We start from the raw sequence: 17,988 nt of genomic DNA, 5'->3' as shown, positions 1-17,988 counted from the left end.
AGAAAACAGTGGCTCGACCAAACATGCAGAAGGAGGTCCAAAGGAGTCTTGTATCATTATTTCCAAGGGAAACTTGAATAGAGAGGACCACATGGACATGCTCAGTGGACCAAACTAGATCTGGGGACACCTGGGCCAGTTCACCTGTATGCCTTTATGTGGGAGAAAGTGTAAAGAGAGTGGGCAGGAAAAAGGAGAGAAGAGTTTGGGCCTCTATCCTCTAGCTATCTAGAAGCAGACATCTCCCCTGTTCCAGGATCAGTTTTTCATGTTCAGAATAGTTCCCGTGGGTCAGGGCAGAGCGAGTTAGGCTGCAGCGGTTCCACTCCAAACTCACAAAACAAGCTTTCCTGTGAGAGAGGAGGTGGAGGAGCAGAAAACCGAGGGATAGGGAGAGGCAGACGTTGAGCAAGCGAAAGTGTGTTGGGGGAGGAGACCAAAAGCTGTAACAGCAGAGGAGAAGGATTTCAGAAGGAGAAAGATTTAAAGCAGCTAAGGTGTGTGTGTGTGTGTGTGTGTGAGAGAGAGAGAGAGAGAGAGAGAGAGAGAGTTAATATATATATATATATTTTTTTTTTTTGTTGTAAATTTTGTGGAAGAATGAAGGCTCTACAGAAGAATCAGGGGCGCACTGACCAGATGTTGGGAGCCATGGCTGACATGTTGACTTCCTTGGCCATGCCCAGTCAACAGTGGGTGAGTGTCATCTTTTCTGCAGGGCTGACTCCAGTCTTAATTGTTGTTTGTGTATGTAGGCACTAAAATCAAAATAGAATTCAGAATTTCAAATGTCCGATGGACATACGTAGGACATCTCTTTTTAAACATTTGAAGTGGAATGAAGACATAGCAGTATGCTCTAATGGCATTCATGTAAGCAGAAAAATCAATATGTGTGGAAGGAGATGACAGAGGAGATGCAACTTACTGATCTCCAACTTAGAATAATGATGGGAGCTCTTCTGAGGGCTTCCTGGAGCCATAATTGACATGGCCTCCACCTAATCTCTGGCTCACATCATGTCGCATCAGATATACTCATCGGTATTAGAATATACAACACATTACCAAGATCAGATTGAAGAGGGTGTGTGACAAAACTTATCTCACATTATTGCTTTAAACTTGGGATAATCCTGGAAGGGTCAAACGTCACAAACAGGGCATGAGGGAGAGATATATTCGGAGAGAGAGACAGAGACACACACACACACAGAGAGAGAGAGAGAGAGAGAGAGAGAGAGAGAGAGAGAGAGAGGGAGAGAGGTGGTCTTTCTTCAGCGCTTGGGAGGAATCTCTAATGTTTCCGAGTCACAGGGAGCAGACATCTCACCATAAACAAACTCATTCAGGCCTAACACTTCACTGCAGCCCTGCAAACTTATAGCATTCTCTCTCCTTCCCTCTTCCCCTCTCCCCCTTGTTCTCTTTCTCTTTTCCTTGCCCTTTTCTCTCTCCCTCTCTGTGCTGCCACTTCTGAATGCACAAATGCTCAGCATGACCCTATTAAAAACTATCAAAAGTCACAGATTTCTTGAGTAATTGACTGCAAATATGGAGCCATAACAATGGAAAAAGGCCCACTTTAAAAGTACTCCCATTTCGTGCAGTAATTTAGTTTCTGGTTGGGTTGGAGGGTGATATGTGTTGATGGCTGCCACCTCAATTTTAGCTAATGTTAAATATCTACTGAGGACCGCACCCTTTAAAAGCCATTAAAATACTGCTCCTCAGATGCATATCTTCATAATCAGTATAATTCTCCATATCAACAACATTTTGTTGCAGGTTTTAGACGTGGCTGGAAATTCACTATGTTGCATGAAAGATAACATCACAGCTTATGAGAACTTATTCGAATCCCAAGTTGCGAGTATGTGACATGGCATCACATATACTTGTGATGCAAGCAAGCAGCATTCAGAGTCAGACAGAGAGACCTGTGCCCATCAGTATAAACATCTCTGTCCTCTATTGAAAATGGCTATCTTGATAAAAGAAATTCCTTCCTGACAGATTACAGTAAAACCCAAAAGTGATTATAATTGCTCTGTCTTCACAGAGGGGCGATAGCTCAGGCTGCCTTTATTAACCTTTTGTTGTTTGGCTGCTAGGATGGATGGATGGATGGATTGCATTTATATATATATATATATATATATAAAAATGATATACATATATATATCATTTATATATATATATATATATATATATATAAATATATTTATATATTCATAGGATGAGTAAAGTCTGGATCTGCAATCTGAAAAAGCCCTCCTACCTCAGCACTCACGCAAAAACTGAGTCCTCACGTTAATTTCCATGTTCTTCCTTATTGTGTGAAGGGGGCAAGCAAAGGACGTGAGGAGCTGAGGAGCAATTTAACCACAGATAACAGCTCTCCGTCAGTGATTGTGTGACAACAAGAATTTTGTTCAGCCTTACCAACTCTTCCTCCTGGATTGCAAGTCCACATCATTGACCAAGTCATCTCTGTTCTCAGCTTACAGAGGGTGGTGAAGAAGACCCCCCGGTGAGTGAGGAGGGCAAGGGTCCTGTCCTAAACCAGTGGGAGGCAGAGGGCCTAGACTGGGAGCAGGCCACCACAGATAACTCAGAAAGAAGAGAAAGAACAGGTAAGACCTGAAACAGCTGAATTTAGCCGTGGAAAACTGTCTCAGTCTCCACAAACCCAGAACGCTAGTCCAAACACTGACCTCGCCAAACCAGTCTGAGCTCACGGGTTTCATTAACTCCTGACCGAAACACAAACTTCAAGGCTCGGCTTTGACTCTTTGTGTGAAAGGCCTTGGTTCTCTGCGCAGCGACAAAAATAAAACAAGCTGTTCAACCACTCAATCACTTTAACGTGACAAAATACTGCTGCTTGGTACTTTTGTTCGTTACGGCCCCTATATCTAATTTTAGCTGAGTGAAGGAAATGGTCTTTTTTTTTTACCATGAGCCATTGCCATACCTGAAATCTGAGGTCGAGTGTCTTAATTGCCCTGTGAGATGCTGCCAAAAGGGCATGGTTTTAGCTTAGTGTGTTAGCACATGTCTGCCATATGGGGAACCAGGTTCAAGTCGTGCCCAAATTCCAGCTGCCATATCTGATAGTGGTCATTATTATCTGATAGATAATAAGTCATTATTATCTGATAGATAATAATGACTCCAAAGCGGATATCAGATTAGAGTCACCTGAGTCTTGATGGTTTGCTGCTAATAATCTCCTTTTTGTATGCACTTGATTAGCACTGATAACAGCTAATCACTTTACTCTGAGGCAGGCCCGTGTAATGTACTGTACGCTAGCTGGACCCTCGAGAGAGAGAGAGAGAGAGAGAGAGAGAGAGAGAGAGAGAGAGAGAGAGAGAGAGAGAGAGAGAGAGAGAGAGAGAGAGAGAGAGAGAGAGAGAGAGAGCCTGTGTTTGTATGTCGGTGTATGCACACAACACACAACAGTTTCCAGATGGGGCAAAAACACATTCAGCTGGCTAACATCTCCCTCTACTCCTCCTAGACATTTTTTTCCCAAGAAAATCACTATTGGTTGCAGTTATCCTGATTTAGTAGTGAAAGCTTAGCGTGTGTTGCCACTTTCCTTGACTGCAGTGGAACAATAAGAGCTTTGTAGCTGTTCCTGGGTTTGGGGTAGTGGGGAGCGTGTGTATATATGGGATGGTTGGTGGTGTGTACCATGTGGCCAGACCACTAGCTGTTGTGCAGAACCTGACGTGGCGTACAGGGTGGGGGGGGGGAGGCAGTGGAGGAAGCTGTCAGTGATGCTTATCTATAATGGCTCAACATGGATAGATTGTGCTGGCAAAGCTAATGCATACAAATATTATCCTAGCTCTTGGCCCATGGCTCAGAGAAGCAAAAAAACAAAACCCAAAAAAACAAAACAAAACAGAAATGCATCATACATGGCCATGTGGAGGGAGTCTGACCTAAGGGGAGGTTGTCTGACCCAGTCCCTGTGCCAGGCTCTTTTGTTCAGCTGATTAAACACAGTCTGTATTTTTTATCTAGAAGGGAAATTAGATGGAAAATCAACAAGACAAGAGTGCAGGAAGTGTCCTACTTGACCGTTTAAGTAAAGACGTGGCATTACAGAGGACAAAGAACCTAGTGAACTAAGAAAACCATACAAATATTTATACGCATAAAAATGTATAAAGAGCCCCTAATAAACTGCGAACAAAGTATACAGGTACAACTATGAATATGCATCATGTGGATGTGACCTCACACTGTCCCATCTGGTTCTCTATAGGTCTGTAACACCACATGCAATCAGCACGGCAACAATTTTGTATGTTAAAGATCCCATGAAATAGGGCATGTGGGTGGTGTAGCGGTCTATTCCGTTGCCTACCAACACGGAGATTGTGGGTTCGAATCCCCGTGTTACCTCCAGCTTGGTCGGGTGTCCCTACAGACACAATTGGCCATGTCTGTGGGTGGGAAGCTAGATGTGGGTATGTGTCCTGGTCGCTGCACTAGCATGTCCTCTGGTCGGTCAGGGCGCCTGTTCGGGGGGGAGAGGGGGAACTGGGGGGGGGAATAGCATGATCCTCCCACGCACTACGTCCCCCTGATGAAACTCCTCACTGTCAGGTGAAAAGAAGCGGCTGGCGACTCCACATGTATCGGAGGATGCATGTGGTAGTCTGCAGCCCTCCCCGGGTTGGCAGAGGGGGTGGAGCAGCGACCGGGATGGCTCGGAAGAGTGGGGTAATTGGACAAGTACAATTGGAGAGAAAAAGGGGGAAAAAAATCCAAAAACAAAAAAAACCAAACAAACAAACAAAAAAAGATCCCATGAAATGGCATTTAGGGTATCATGAACTTCCACAATTTGACATATTTGAAGATCTCCATGTAATGAAACGATCAGGTGGGATTTTGTGATCGGCTGTTGTGGACTAACAGTCAATAATCGCAGGGCATTTTTAGAAGAACGTGGATATATGTGGTTGGATAATTTCATGTTTGGTGTTGAAGGATCACTCATCTTCTCTCAATCTCACGCCCTATTCATTGATCCTTTTTGTTAGTGTACACCCGCAAGTGCAGGATGACAAAAGTAGAAAAATCTCGTATTTGTCATGGAGTGAAAACCACAAGTCTTGTAGAAACACAAAAGCAAAATGAGATATGGAGACTATTTTCAGTTCAACCTTCAATTTCGGGAGCATAGTGGTAAATAGATTTCAATCAAAGTGCAGATAAAAGAGGCAACAAGAATGAAAATACATCTCTAATTTCATGGGACATTTAAGACAGTCATGGTGTGCTAAAACAGTGAGGATAATTGTTGTGGCTACACCTCGAGCCTGAGAATCAGAGAACATGTGTTGGCATTGTGCCGTGGCACGACTGGCAGAGGTCAGTGTTGTTTCCATGTCTCGCTGTGTCTACAGGAGACAACAGTGAGAGAAGGGTCTGCTTTCAAGACTTTGTGAAGACGGCTACGACGAGCCATCTGTAATGTATTAGAAACAGAACGCCTTCTACCTAGGCGCTTCCCCGGACCCACAAGACAATCACTCCCACTTTCCCCGTCTTGTCTCATCATCCTTGCACACCACATTTCTCTTCTTTTTCATTGAAACTCTCTCCTCTTCTTTGTTATTGCCCACCTCTCTTTTTTTCTCATTACATTTCTCTGATCTCCATTTGATCTCTGCGTTTTCCGCCGCTCCCTTTCCTTCGAAGCACCTGCTGGTCATATTTTTTTTCTCAAATCTCACCAGATTCCATCCTTCCCCCTCTGTTATCCAGACTTCAGCCCTCTCTCTGATAGCATCTTCCTCCCCAGACAACATGTTGATATAGTCCCCCTGTTTTGTAACACACCCAACAGTGATGGATGACCATGGGTGTTCTCACACTCTCCCTGCTATGATGTTGACTCCTGCAGGCTGCACATTAGGTCCACATCAGTTGCTCTGCACCGGTAACTGTAGTAGTTCTGTATTGGACTCACAAATGCACCCACATGCACAGTGTGTGCAAGCACGTGCGCGCGCACACACACACACACACACACACACACACACACACACACACACACTTCATCCTTCAATGCAACTTGCAGTAAACCTTAAAAAACACACAATAAATGGTAATATTTTGTTACTCACAGAGCTCAGGCCACCGAGACACATTAGCTGTTATTGTTAGAGTCTGTTGCAGGAAGGACACATGGGAGGTTCTGGTTTACTCGGCATTTGCTTTGACTTTGAACAGACGTACAAAACACTGCAGATTATGTACCACCGGGGCTGGTTTCAATGTTCTCCTTTTAGGAGGTCAGTAGTCAGTGTGTAAAATATATTGTGAACAAATTATCCTTTTTCAGACCGGCATACGTCTGGCCAGTTGGGGTTTCTGGCCCACATCTTCTCCCATAAAACAACCGAGACACAGATTCAGCGAGGTTTATTAGGTGCCGGCGCACCTCGTTTGTTGGCTTGTCAGCTGCTGGCTCTCTCCGTTCGCTGACAAACACTCAACCCCTGACTAATTTACAGTCGTCGTGACTGACACTTGTGGCGTCAGAATGCATCGAGCACTTCATGTTCCTTCTCCCTCTTTGCAAAACACGGCCCGACGCCTTTTCTTCATCAAACAGGAGATGTCTTGCAACAACATGCAAGATTTGATGTCCTTAATCTTTGGTTTCAATTTTGGCTGGAATGCTTTCCATCATCATGCACTTCTGAGATACAGATGACTTGTGTGGAAAAGTTTAATGGTCCTGGAGTAGAAAGGGCAATTATCAAAGCAAAAGAACCCAAAAAAGAATTTGAGTTAAAAATGACAGGAGGGCGGTTATCCGCAGTAATAGCAATGCACAAAGAGTAAAATAAAACAGAGATACTTTAGAAAACACCATCCAAGGCTGGCTGGAGAATTAAACGTATCAAGTAAAAGAGTGGTATGCCTCATTGGTGTGCAGACTCATAAAATCCTTTATAGCTAAACTATGTGGAAAATGATGTTCTTCGTGATGTTCTTCTCCATATGTGGTTTTATCAGAGGATGGGAGAGTGTGCCTTCCAAGGATAAGGGCTATACCCAGGGGGACCCTGGTACCGAACTGTGTGTGTGACCTTAAATGGGCAGAGATCAACCTGGAGCAGAAACATCTTGTGCTAAATGCTCCAGAGGTGGGAGCATCACCTCACCTGTCTTCACTGTGTGTGTGTGTGTGTGTGTGTGTGTGTGTGTGTGTGTGTGTGTGTGTGCGTGCGTGTGCGTGTGCATGTGTGTTTGTGTGTGTGTGTGTCCTAGCACTGGCATTTGTATGCATTTGTGTGTGTGTGTGTGTATGCGTGTGTGTACGTATACGTGTGAGTGTGTGTTTAAGTGTGTGTAGTATGTGTATATGTATATGTGTATGTGTGTGTGATCTCAGTGTCAAATCCAGTAGAAAGAATACTGTGGGTGTGCCCTCAGCCAATTAGAAAATGGAGTCAAATACTGCTTGCTGAATAATGCAAAACAGGATAGGCACAGAAAATCTTCACAGACACACAGCTCCATGGCGCAGTTGGCAATTGAACCAGCAAGAACCAGCTGGAGGGTTACACACCCAAAAATATGCATGCACACACATACTGATGCATGCTCTTGTACTCTGAAACTCTCACACGCATGCATGCACGCGCGCGCGCACACACACACACACACACACACACACACACACACACACACACACACACACACACACACACACACACACACACAGTGATTAAAGTGGGCCGGAGCTACCCGGATCCCGACACCGGCACTTCCCCTCCTCCCCCAAGTCAACCGGAGCTGAGATCCAGCACTCTGTAGACCGGAGTAATTTCAACCTTTTTGTCACAGTAAAATTTAAAACAAAAAACATGATGCAGCCAATTCACAAGCATTACAAAATAAATCGCAAATAAAGTCGTTCTTCTATTTTTATACTACTTTACTTTTTCTAAAAGTTTGAATGATATCGTGTCCTCACGTGACCCGCACCCGCCTGCTGTCTGGCTTCACCAGACTTGACATCAAAGGAGACTGGCTTCACACTCACGGGTCAGGGTCAGTTCACCGCACCAGGCAGACAAGACTCGAGAGAGCGTCAACCTGCTACCTGCACTATTATCTTGGATTGGGGGGCATAAAGAGTGAGTATCTTCAGTGTATTTCCAATAGTATTTCCAATAGTTTTGTCTAGCTCTGCTGTGGTTTTCATTCAAGCAACTAACGTTAGCGAACGTAACGTTAGCTAGCTAGCTAACTAGCTATCTTCCACCCGGTAACGTTGCTAGCTAGTTGCTGACGTTGCTGGCTAGTTGTTTGAATGCTGCTAGGCAAGCTAACTATCGGTAGCGTCCGGTAACGTTACCGGTAGCTAGCTAGTTATGTTTGTCCAACCTTAGCTCTGGCCATGCAATATTTTCATTCAAATAACTAACTAGCTAGCAAACGTTAGCTACCGGTAGCTATTATTAGCTAACAATGCTAACGTCGGGACTACTGGACCAGTGGTTAGCTAGCCTAACGTTAGCTAGCTACCTATCACTTTTGCCCAATTCTCTAATACAGAGATCCCCCACTTACCAAATCCCACTTTAACCCCTGCACACACACACACACACACACACACACACACACACACACACACACACACACACACACACACACACACAAGCACAGACACATACACCACTCAGCGAAGCTGAATGGAAATTCTCCGGATATAATCATCCTGTAATATCTGGAGAATGAAAAGCATGCATTTATTTAGCTGCCTTTTTCCTCTTCGGGGAGGCATTTCAGCTCGGACTTAAATGGTTGTCAGCCCCATAACCTCTCTTCTGGCATGCAGGGATGTGTAGCATTCACAGTCAAGCCCCAGATAGATACGGGAGACGTGGGAGTGAGTCGCTAATCTTGGGTCAGGTAGAGGAGGGAAGTTCTGACCATCGACAGTCCCCAGTCAAAGTAAGTTTATAACACCCGCTGGCGTGGAAGGAGATTTACTGGATGTGGAAAGGCTGGATACTGTCAGGGATTTCACATTTGTGTGTGTTTTTTTTAAATATGTGCACATGTATGTGTGTGTCTGTGTATGTGCATGGGCATGAAACCAGTGTCATTGTGTTTGTGTGTGTGGGTGGTGCGTGAGTTTTGGGTGTTTTGAGAAAACTGCGGGTGGCAATACCGCTCCCCCGTGTACTGTAGAGTTCCTGCTGGCTGAGGGCTGCTCTGCACGGCGAGGTACAGCAGTGGGAGGCATGGAATGGTACAAATACACTCACACACTCATATACAAACACACGATACGGGGTGAGTAACAGAGAGAGGCATGTCGGCCCTTTTGTGCAAGTGGCAGTGTGGTTTGCTGCTGCGTCCAGTTGGACAGGCTGGTAAACACAGCAGCTCCGTGCAGACAGCAGATCAGGGAGGAGCAGGGGAGAACAGAGGAGTCACCATGCAGCTCCAGCTCCGCAATGGGACTTCTGCCAAACCCTCCCCCTCACACTGATATGTCCAGAATGGCAGTTTGCCTTAATTGGCCCTCAGTTTGGAAAGGAAGACAGAAAGAGAGAGAGAGATGCAAAAAAGAGAGAAAGGTAGTGAGAGAGAAGGAGAGAGTGTATGTGAGTGTTTGTGTGCATCCTTGTGTATGTTGTGTACGTGGCAAAGAGCGAGAGACGGAGAAAGAGAATGAATTCAGTGAGAGTGAATGCATGAAGGAGAGAAAAGCAAGGGAGTGGGGGAAAGGAAAATGAAGTCTAAGTGAGCATTTTTTTGGCAGGATTTCAGCTGGCTGTTGGGGGCGAAGAGAGGCTTGTGGTTCGTGGGTGGTTTGGGAGTGCACTGTGTACAGAGCAACTGTATCTCTGACAGTTTCTTATAGCTTTTCCCCTGCATGTGTGTGTGTCCTACCAGTTCAGAGAATTTGCCCGTTTCCAGGTGCATTACCCAGTCACCCTCTTCCCCTGGCACTTGGAGTAAAGCTCACGTTTAAAAACACCATGCATAATAGATGAGTTTGTTCCAGCAGGGTGCGTATTGCGTCTACGGTATCACTATTCAGAGCACTTCACCACAAAAAACTTTGGTTACAAATTATGCCGAGTAAATTGTGCATGTATGTGCAAGGGGGGGGGTATCGACTCGGTAGATATTGGCACACAACTGTCAAACAATTTATATTCCCTGCTATAGCAACGGTGGTAAGACATTCATAAATCACATCCATGATCCCGATAACAAATCGCCCCCTAAAAGTGATTGGCTGTCTGCTAAACAGGGTTGATAAATGATGCCCTCTCTCTGTTAGGCTGGTTTGGCTCCTATGGAAAAGTGCTAAAACAAAGACATCAATCCCTGGCATAGCTTTGGCACAAAAGCCACTCAGTCCAGTTGCAAGTGTGCACATATAGAGTTTTCCAGTCCTCACCCACAATAGTCCAGTACTAATTTCTCCGCCTCTGTGTTTCTGCATGGCCATACATGTGTGGGCACATCATGTATAATGTGCACATCAGCTCAGGAGATGGGTTGGGAGAGAGGGGGAGAGAGAGAGAGAGATGCACGGGCGTTAGTGCACGCCTCAACTCACGTGTAGGGGCATTTTTTTCCATATTTCTTTTGAGATTCACGGCTGTGTACATGTCTGCTGGGCCAAAATCAATGTTCATTCGTTCATTTGTTCCACCGTTCATTGAGAGAATGACGGACTTCGGGGCCGCAGGGCTGATGTGGACAAACATAAGCGTGAGCGTCACTCAGCACTTGCCGTCACACAGACATCACCACATGTTATAAACACCATCGAGTGCATTTGAAGGGTTGTTTGCGTTCTGTTGTCATTCCCCTCATGTTGTGTTATTAGTCTGGATATGATTATGATAATATCAGTGTGTTCCTCAGTTCAGAAATGTGTAATGCTGTTACTACTGACAGTGCTGGTGCAAACTGAGGTGGAAGGAAAACCTTCTCTTTCTATGTTTTGCTATGCTTTTGAACAGTGGTGTGAACTGAGTGAGCCAGTGTTCCCAGTGGTCCCAAGCAACTTCAAGCAACAGGTACAAGCGCCTCCTACTGGAGCTCTTGCCAAACCGCAACCCAGCAGCTGCTTAACAATACATGGGAAACCTCTTCTGCATTCCTTGCATGGATTTTGAATATGTCTCAAGAGCAGTTACTCTCCATTATCCCTGATGTGTCAAGTCAAGGCGTGTCCAGAAACCTTGTGCAGACACGCTCTCAATTAGCCACGTACGTATTATCCTTGCATTCTTGTCCCAGTGAAAATCTCCATTTCCTTTTATTTCTTTTCAACCCTTCATCCCGCCGTTGCGTCCGCCGGGGTAGGTCCTTGTCAGATTTTGCTCCTGTTCCCATGCAGTGCTGGCAGCCGTTTCAGCATTGGCCGAGCAGACAAATTCATCAGCATTGCTCGTAATTACTCTGGAGAATTGCTCCTTCAATCACTGTCGGTTAGCATTCATTAAAGGCAAGAAAGGGAGATATGAATGGAGGCAGGGATGGAGAGGGGAGTAGAGGAGACTTAGAATTCACTTTCTCTATACAGTCTGTATCTATCTGTAGGCATTTGCAGATTTGGTTGTGAGTGGCAATGCTCATACGTATATATATAAGCGGTTAAGATAATGGATGGATGGCTATATATATATATATATATATATATATATATATATATATATATATGCAGCTGATGAGTGCGCAACGCATGAAACAAGTTTGTGCTGCTATGTATTAAAAGTTTTTTTCCCTACATCTATATTGTAATCCACTCCTCATTTGTTGAGCACTTTTATCAACACCATTGACGGTTTCCGAAAAAAAATGCTATATATATATATATATATATATATATATATATATATATATGTGTGTGTGTGTGTGTGTGTGTGTGTGTGTGTGTGTGTGAGCCTATGTATGTGCAATAATGTGTTTATTTGTCTGTGCATCTGTACCTATGCATATATGTGTGACGGAGAGAGAGAGAGAGAGAAAGAGAGAGAGAGAGAGACAGAGACAGATAGACAGATAGAGAGTGTGTGTGTGTGTGTGTGTGTGTGTGTGTGTGTGTGTGTGTGTGTGTGTGTGTGTGTGTGTGTGAGAGAGAGAGAGAGAGAGAGACTTTAGAAATGAAAAGAGGGATGGAAAGAGTGAAGCATACCAGGTGTATCTACAGTATGTGTCTGTGTGTGTACTGTATGATGTGTGGTTAATGGGTGAGGCAGCCCGGCTCCTCCGCTTTGCTCCGAGTGTTTCCTGGAGAGAGCAGGAACACACTGACAGCACTCTGCCACCACCCCATCACTGTGGAGAGATGGATAGTAGGGAGACAGCCCCGCCAAACCTCACAACACTTGACAGGACAGCATGCCTGTGTGTGTGTTTATATTTGTGTTGTGTCCTAGACAATACTAAGGCTTCTCTCATTTCCCTCAGTGAATCCAGGAAGGGCCCGGAAGCAGTTTCCTTTACCTTTTGCTGCAGTAATCAGGTGGTGAACTCCAGAGAGTGGGATGTCTGACTGAAAGGATTGTGGTGTGACACGTGGAGAAAAGTGGGATGAGCTCACACACCATTCTGAGTCATACCGTTCCAGGCCTAAGAAAATACTGTTTTCTGGTACATAAAAAAAAAATGGATTGAGTCTTAAGACATGCCATGTCCGGTAGCGATGAACTCACCACAGTAGTGTTGATTATGCTGTGAGAAGTTTCCTCGCAGTAGCTTGCCGTATCAACATACGGTCTGACCTCATCTGCAAGGAACGTTGATTACTCATAATTTATGGCTGAACACATTCAGTCTGGTCTGATGTAATGCACAGGTCTAAGTATGGTACAGTTGTCTCCGTCTGTTTTACTAGAAGCGTACATGATTTGAAAATGATTAAAAGGAAAGGAATCCAAAGCTTTTATTTCAGCATCTACATTCGACTTCCTTCGGGTGCTCCGGTTTCCTCCCAGAGTCCAGAGACATGTAGGTCAGGTGAATCGGCCATAATACATTGTCTCTAGGTGTGAATGTGTCAGTCCTGTGATGGCCTGGCAGCCTGTCCGGGGTGTCTCCCCGCCTGCCGCCTAATGACTGCTGGAATAGGCTCCAGCATCCCGCGACCCTAATCAGGATAAGCGGCTTGGATAATGGATGGATGGATGGACTTTTTTCTTTTTTTTTTTTTTACAGTGAGAACAAGGGACAAACGAGGTAGCCTATCATGGCTGCCACAGAGAAGCATTTGACAACAGTACTTTATCTGTTGATTATCATATGCATTTAACCAGTACTTTATCTAACCAGTACTTTATCTAACCAGTACTTTATCAACAGTACTTTATCTGTCGATTTTCATATGCATTTAACCAGTACTTTATCTAACCAGTACTTTATCTAACCAGTACTTTATCTGTCGATTTTCATATGCATTTAACCAGTCGTATAGACTGGTTAAATGCATTATGTTATGCAGCTGTGCTGTTTATGAGGTTGGGGGATACCTGCAGTCAGCTGAGACTGAAGAAGTCACTTAAATGAGTGATGAAACATTTCTCCCACTAAATGTTGTGTCCAGATGAACTGATTCAGCTTTCTGTGATTTCCTTACCTGGATTATGGAGCATGCATAAAGACAGTACTTTATCTAAATACCTCAGAAAAGCAGGTTTACTCTTTTTGTTGAATGAATGAGTGATTGGACAATAGTATTGGACACATGAGGCTGTGTGTGTATTGTGTATTGGGGGTGTAAGCTGTATGTGAGTAGTGAATTGTTTCTATAGCGCTGTCTGCCTGCTGAGTTGGCTGGCTGCCTAGGTGGCTGGCTGACTGCCTGGATGGCTGGTTGACTGGCTGGCTGTTGACCTCAAGGGTCACACACACACACACCCCTAGTAAGATATGCATGCTGGTGTCTACTGCTGGACGTGAATGCCCATGTATGCACTGTCTAATTATTTGAACGCTCACTACTTCGTACACACACATAAGCACGCACACATGCACATGCACACATGCATGCGGGCATGTATGCATGCACCCTTGCACAGGCACATGCGCAACAATACAAGCTCTATCATACACTATTTCATAAGGAGGGCAGTTGAGCGATTTGAAGTGGGATGTCCCAGACTCACAGCTCAGGATTTTGGTTTGTGATTAGTTTTATAAGATTTATTATGAGCCGTTCTGGACTCCAGAGGTCCCCTTGGTTCCACTCCCCAGCCTCCTCCCCCATTATATGTTGAGATGTTGGGCTGAATGACACACACACACACACACACATACACACACACACTGGCATGCTTGCATGCATGCGTACATCCTCATACATGCAAACATACAAGCGCACACAGATGTGGACACACACAAAGAATACCAACCTTGTGAAATCTGAACCCTCCAGCTCCATGGAAAAAAAAGTGTCTGTCTCTTTGCTGGCCCCCTCTATCATAAACGAACGCAAAAGTCAATACGGGGATGGCCCAGCTAGGGAAGCCCGCTGTGTCCCATTGAGAAAGCGCACACTCTTAGGCTTAAGCAGGTAAATAATAATAGTAATATTAATAATAATAATGATAAAAGTAATAATAATAATAATGATAATGATAATAGCAATAATAATAATAACCCTCTTACACAATGCGTTGATGATGCTAGAAATGGCGTGACACCTTCATCCTATCACAGCCCCTCATCTGTACAGCATGTTTCGCTATGGACTCTGGTGCTCTTCTCCCCAGGGTGAGCTTTGAGTCGACACGAGACAGGACGGCATTTCATCTGGCACAAGTGTCGGATTTCCACGAGTCCTTGTAAGTGTTACTCATGCCAAAGTGAAACCCAACCATGTAGAAAAGAGGATAAGACGAGCAGAAACCAAGGCACGACCAACAGAGGAGAAGAGCAAGAGAGGCGAGGAAGAAAGAAAACAGCTGAGAGGGGGGAGAGGAGAGAAACAGGAGGGGACAGGAAGCAAGAAAATAAGGGGAGTGGGAACCTTATCCTGGAATAGCCGGCAACTAAAGCTGCAGACTCCACCCCTCTCACCCCCTCCTTTCTCTGTCTATCTCTCTCTCTCTCACTCACTCACACACTCACTCACTCACTCTCTCTCTCTCTCTCTCTCTCTCTCTCTCTCTCTCTCTCTCTCTCTCTCTCTCTCTCTCTCACTCACTGACTCACTCTCTCTCTCACTCACTCACTCACTCACTCACTACTCACTCTCTCTCTCTCTCTCTCTCTCTCTCTCTCTCTCTCTCTCTCTCTCTCTCTCTCTCTCTCTCCCTCTCCCCTCCCCCCCCCTCTCCCCCCTCTCCAAAGCAGTCTCCAGTCTGTCATTTGACCAGGCAGTTCACAGAGGCAAGAGCTCAGCAGTTAAAGAAAAAAGTGTAGAGATAGGGAGAGACAGAGAGAGAAAGAGCGAGACAGACGTAGAGAGAGAGAGAGCAAGAGAGCGAGAGAGAGAGAGAAGAGAGAGAGTGAGATCGAGAGAGAGCGAGAGCGGGCGAGGGGAATAGAATCACCTCATGATAAGCGGGCTGGAGTTTTTCCCTTGGCTGTTTTTTTGTTGTTTTGTTTTCTACTTGCCGATTGTGGATTTCTCCCGAGCTGCTTCTGTTTTTCACAAACTGGTTCTTGAGTTGCTTCTGGATGTGGGACTTTACTCTCTCTCTCTTGCTCTCTCTTTCTCTCGCTCTCTTTCTCTCTCTCTCTGTCATCGACTGAGGGGGGCTCTACTGACATCTCATTGGAATTAAGGCTTTCAGGATCACCCCCTCAACCCCCACTCCCCCCCCCCGGCAAACCACTACTTGTGTGAGTGTGTGCGTGAGTGAGTAAGTGAGAGTGAGAAAGAGAGAGAACGAGAGAGAGACGGGCCATGCCCACCCCTGCTGGTGGTCCAACTATCCAGAAGGGTACAGCATGAAGGGGACCACCACCATCATCACCACCATCACCGGGGCTGCGGCTGCCAACATTTGTTCCGTAAAGTCCTGGCCAAGTGTGGCTGCTGCTATGCCCGAGTCAGAGGTCAGTGTGACACCCACCCACCTACGGCAACACACACGCACACACGCGCACACACGCACACACGCAAACACACACACACACACACACACACACACACCAATATCAGCTGTTGACTCTCAGCTGTGTAGTAAATAATTATACATCCAAGTAACACCGTGTTTGGGCTCACATTGGTAAACAGCTGACTTGAGTCCGTTTTTGTCTATGTTTGCTTGTTTGTTTGTGTATATATGTGTGTGTATATGTGTGCGTGTAACTTTTGTCCGTGTGTTTGTGTATGTATGTGTTTGTTGATCATGCTGAGCTGAAGCAACAACTGCAACAAACAAAAGTTATTGACGGTCTCCACTCTGTCTCCTTCCCCCTACCGCACACACACACACACACACACACACACACACACACCCACCCCTCACTCCCCCTTTCCATTTGATGCCTCTGCTTTCTTGCTCCGCATTTCCTGGCTTTCCTCTTCTCCACATTTGCTTACATGTCCGCCCACGTCTCCCTTATCTCCCCGTCTATTTCTCTTAGCATGTGTTAATGGCTTAAGTGTGCAGAGCGACGTTCCTCACACTTGCCTCCAGCTGAAGCAACAGATGTGGGTGTCTCACACACACACACACACACACACACACACATAGACAAAAACGGACACCGCAAATACTCTCTACAGATGGCTGTGCAGTGAGGAACAAGAGAGGAAACAAGCAACATACATTTCTCTATTTAAAAATGGAGGAAGAGCGAGAGAGAGAGAGAGAGAGAGAGAGAGAGAGAGAGAGAGAGAGAGAGAGAGAGAGAGAGAGAGAGAGAGGCACCGGGGGTGTGTGGGACATGGACTGTGGCTGTGCTCATCCCAGCGAGTGTGTTAGATACGTATGTGCTGCGTGTGGCTGGATGAGACATAGCGGGGGGGGGGGGGGGTCCAAGCCACTCTGAAACGTTCTCTTACCCCAAACAGAAAGAACTGAACAAAACAGCGGTAATCCCCCACCCCACCCGCCCCCCCTTCTCTCTTTCTCTTCCCCCCCTTGCTCTCCCTCCTTCTCCCTCTCTCTGCGCCACTTGCTTGCTGTGAATTGCAGCAGCAACAAGCAGCGGTCCATTAGAATATTGTGGCTGAGCGAGAGCAGCGGGTGGCATGATAGTATGTATTAACAACAAGAGCCGTGCGCACGCCATCCAAAGTCCCACCCGTTTGTTGACATGGTATACAAGACGCCGGACTCCCTGTCACATCCAGCCAAGAGCAGGCTCACTGACAAGATAATGTCTCTGTCGCCCTCTTTTTTCTGTCCCTGCCCTATGGCTTAAAACCTGTGCTGAACGGTTGCGTGGAATATTTCCCACTATTTCCCCGCTATCCCTTCAGCAACAGAGGCTGCCTAAATTATGGAAACATTCCACAGTTGCACCGGTTGCCAAGTCTAAAATCCCTGTGACGTTAAATGACTATAGGCCGGTAGCGCTGACTTCTCTAATCATGACGATATTCGAGAAGCTCATTAAAAACGAGGGTTTATCGTAGGTGGAGACTTTTAAATGTTCTGTACCACCATCTTGAGGGGACAAATGCTCCTGCCAGGCGGTTGTTTATAGATTTCTCCTCGGCCTTTAACACGGTCCAGCCACATCTGTTAGCAGAAAAGCTAATTCATCTCTTCAAACTGGATCTTAATCTAGTTGGCTGGATACTGGACTTCTTGACAGATAGGTCCCAGTGTGTGAGGGTTAATGGCTCCTTTTCCAATCAGCTGTAATCTTCAACCGGTTCCCCTCAGGGCTGTTGTCTCTTCCCGTTACTCTACATCTTGTACACTAATGACTGTCGCAGCAACCATACCAACAGACACATATTCACACTTGCGGCTGATTTAGTGATTGTAAGTCTTCTTGAAGGGGAGG

General features: G+C 45.6%; 1 protein-coding gene across 2 annotated transcripts in view; it reads left to right on the top strand.

Moving 5' to 3' along the window:
- The first annotated feature begins 424 nt into the window (after positions 1-424).
- Positions 425-17,988, top strand: part of arhgef25a (Rho guanine nucleotide exchange factor (GEF) 25a) — a 59,741-nt gene continuing 42,177 nt past the window's right edge. The window contains exons 1-2 of one of the 2 annotated variants that reach the window (XM_056272843.1): positions 425-696; positions 2,504-2,636. In XM_056272843.1, coding sequence (XP_056128818.1) covers positions 601-696; positions 2,504-2,636 — 229 coding nt within the window. In that variant the 5' untranslated portion in view covers positions 425-600. The remainder of the gene's footprint in view (positions 697-2,503; positions 2,637-17,988) is intronic. The other variant, XM_056272844.1, reaches the window with a different exon arrangement.

The sequence above is a fragment of the Lampris incognitus genome, chromosome 2 (genome assembly GCF_029633865.1).
Source record: "Lampris incognitus isolate fLamInc1 chromosome 2, fLamInc1.hap2, whole genome shotgun sequence".
Lineage (NCBI taxonomy): Eukaryota > Metazoa > Chordata > Actinopteri > Lampriformes > Lampridae > Lampris > Lampris incognitus.
Note: the sequence above shows the minus strand (reverse complement) of the source record. Positions and strands in the feature narration are given on the sequence as shown.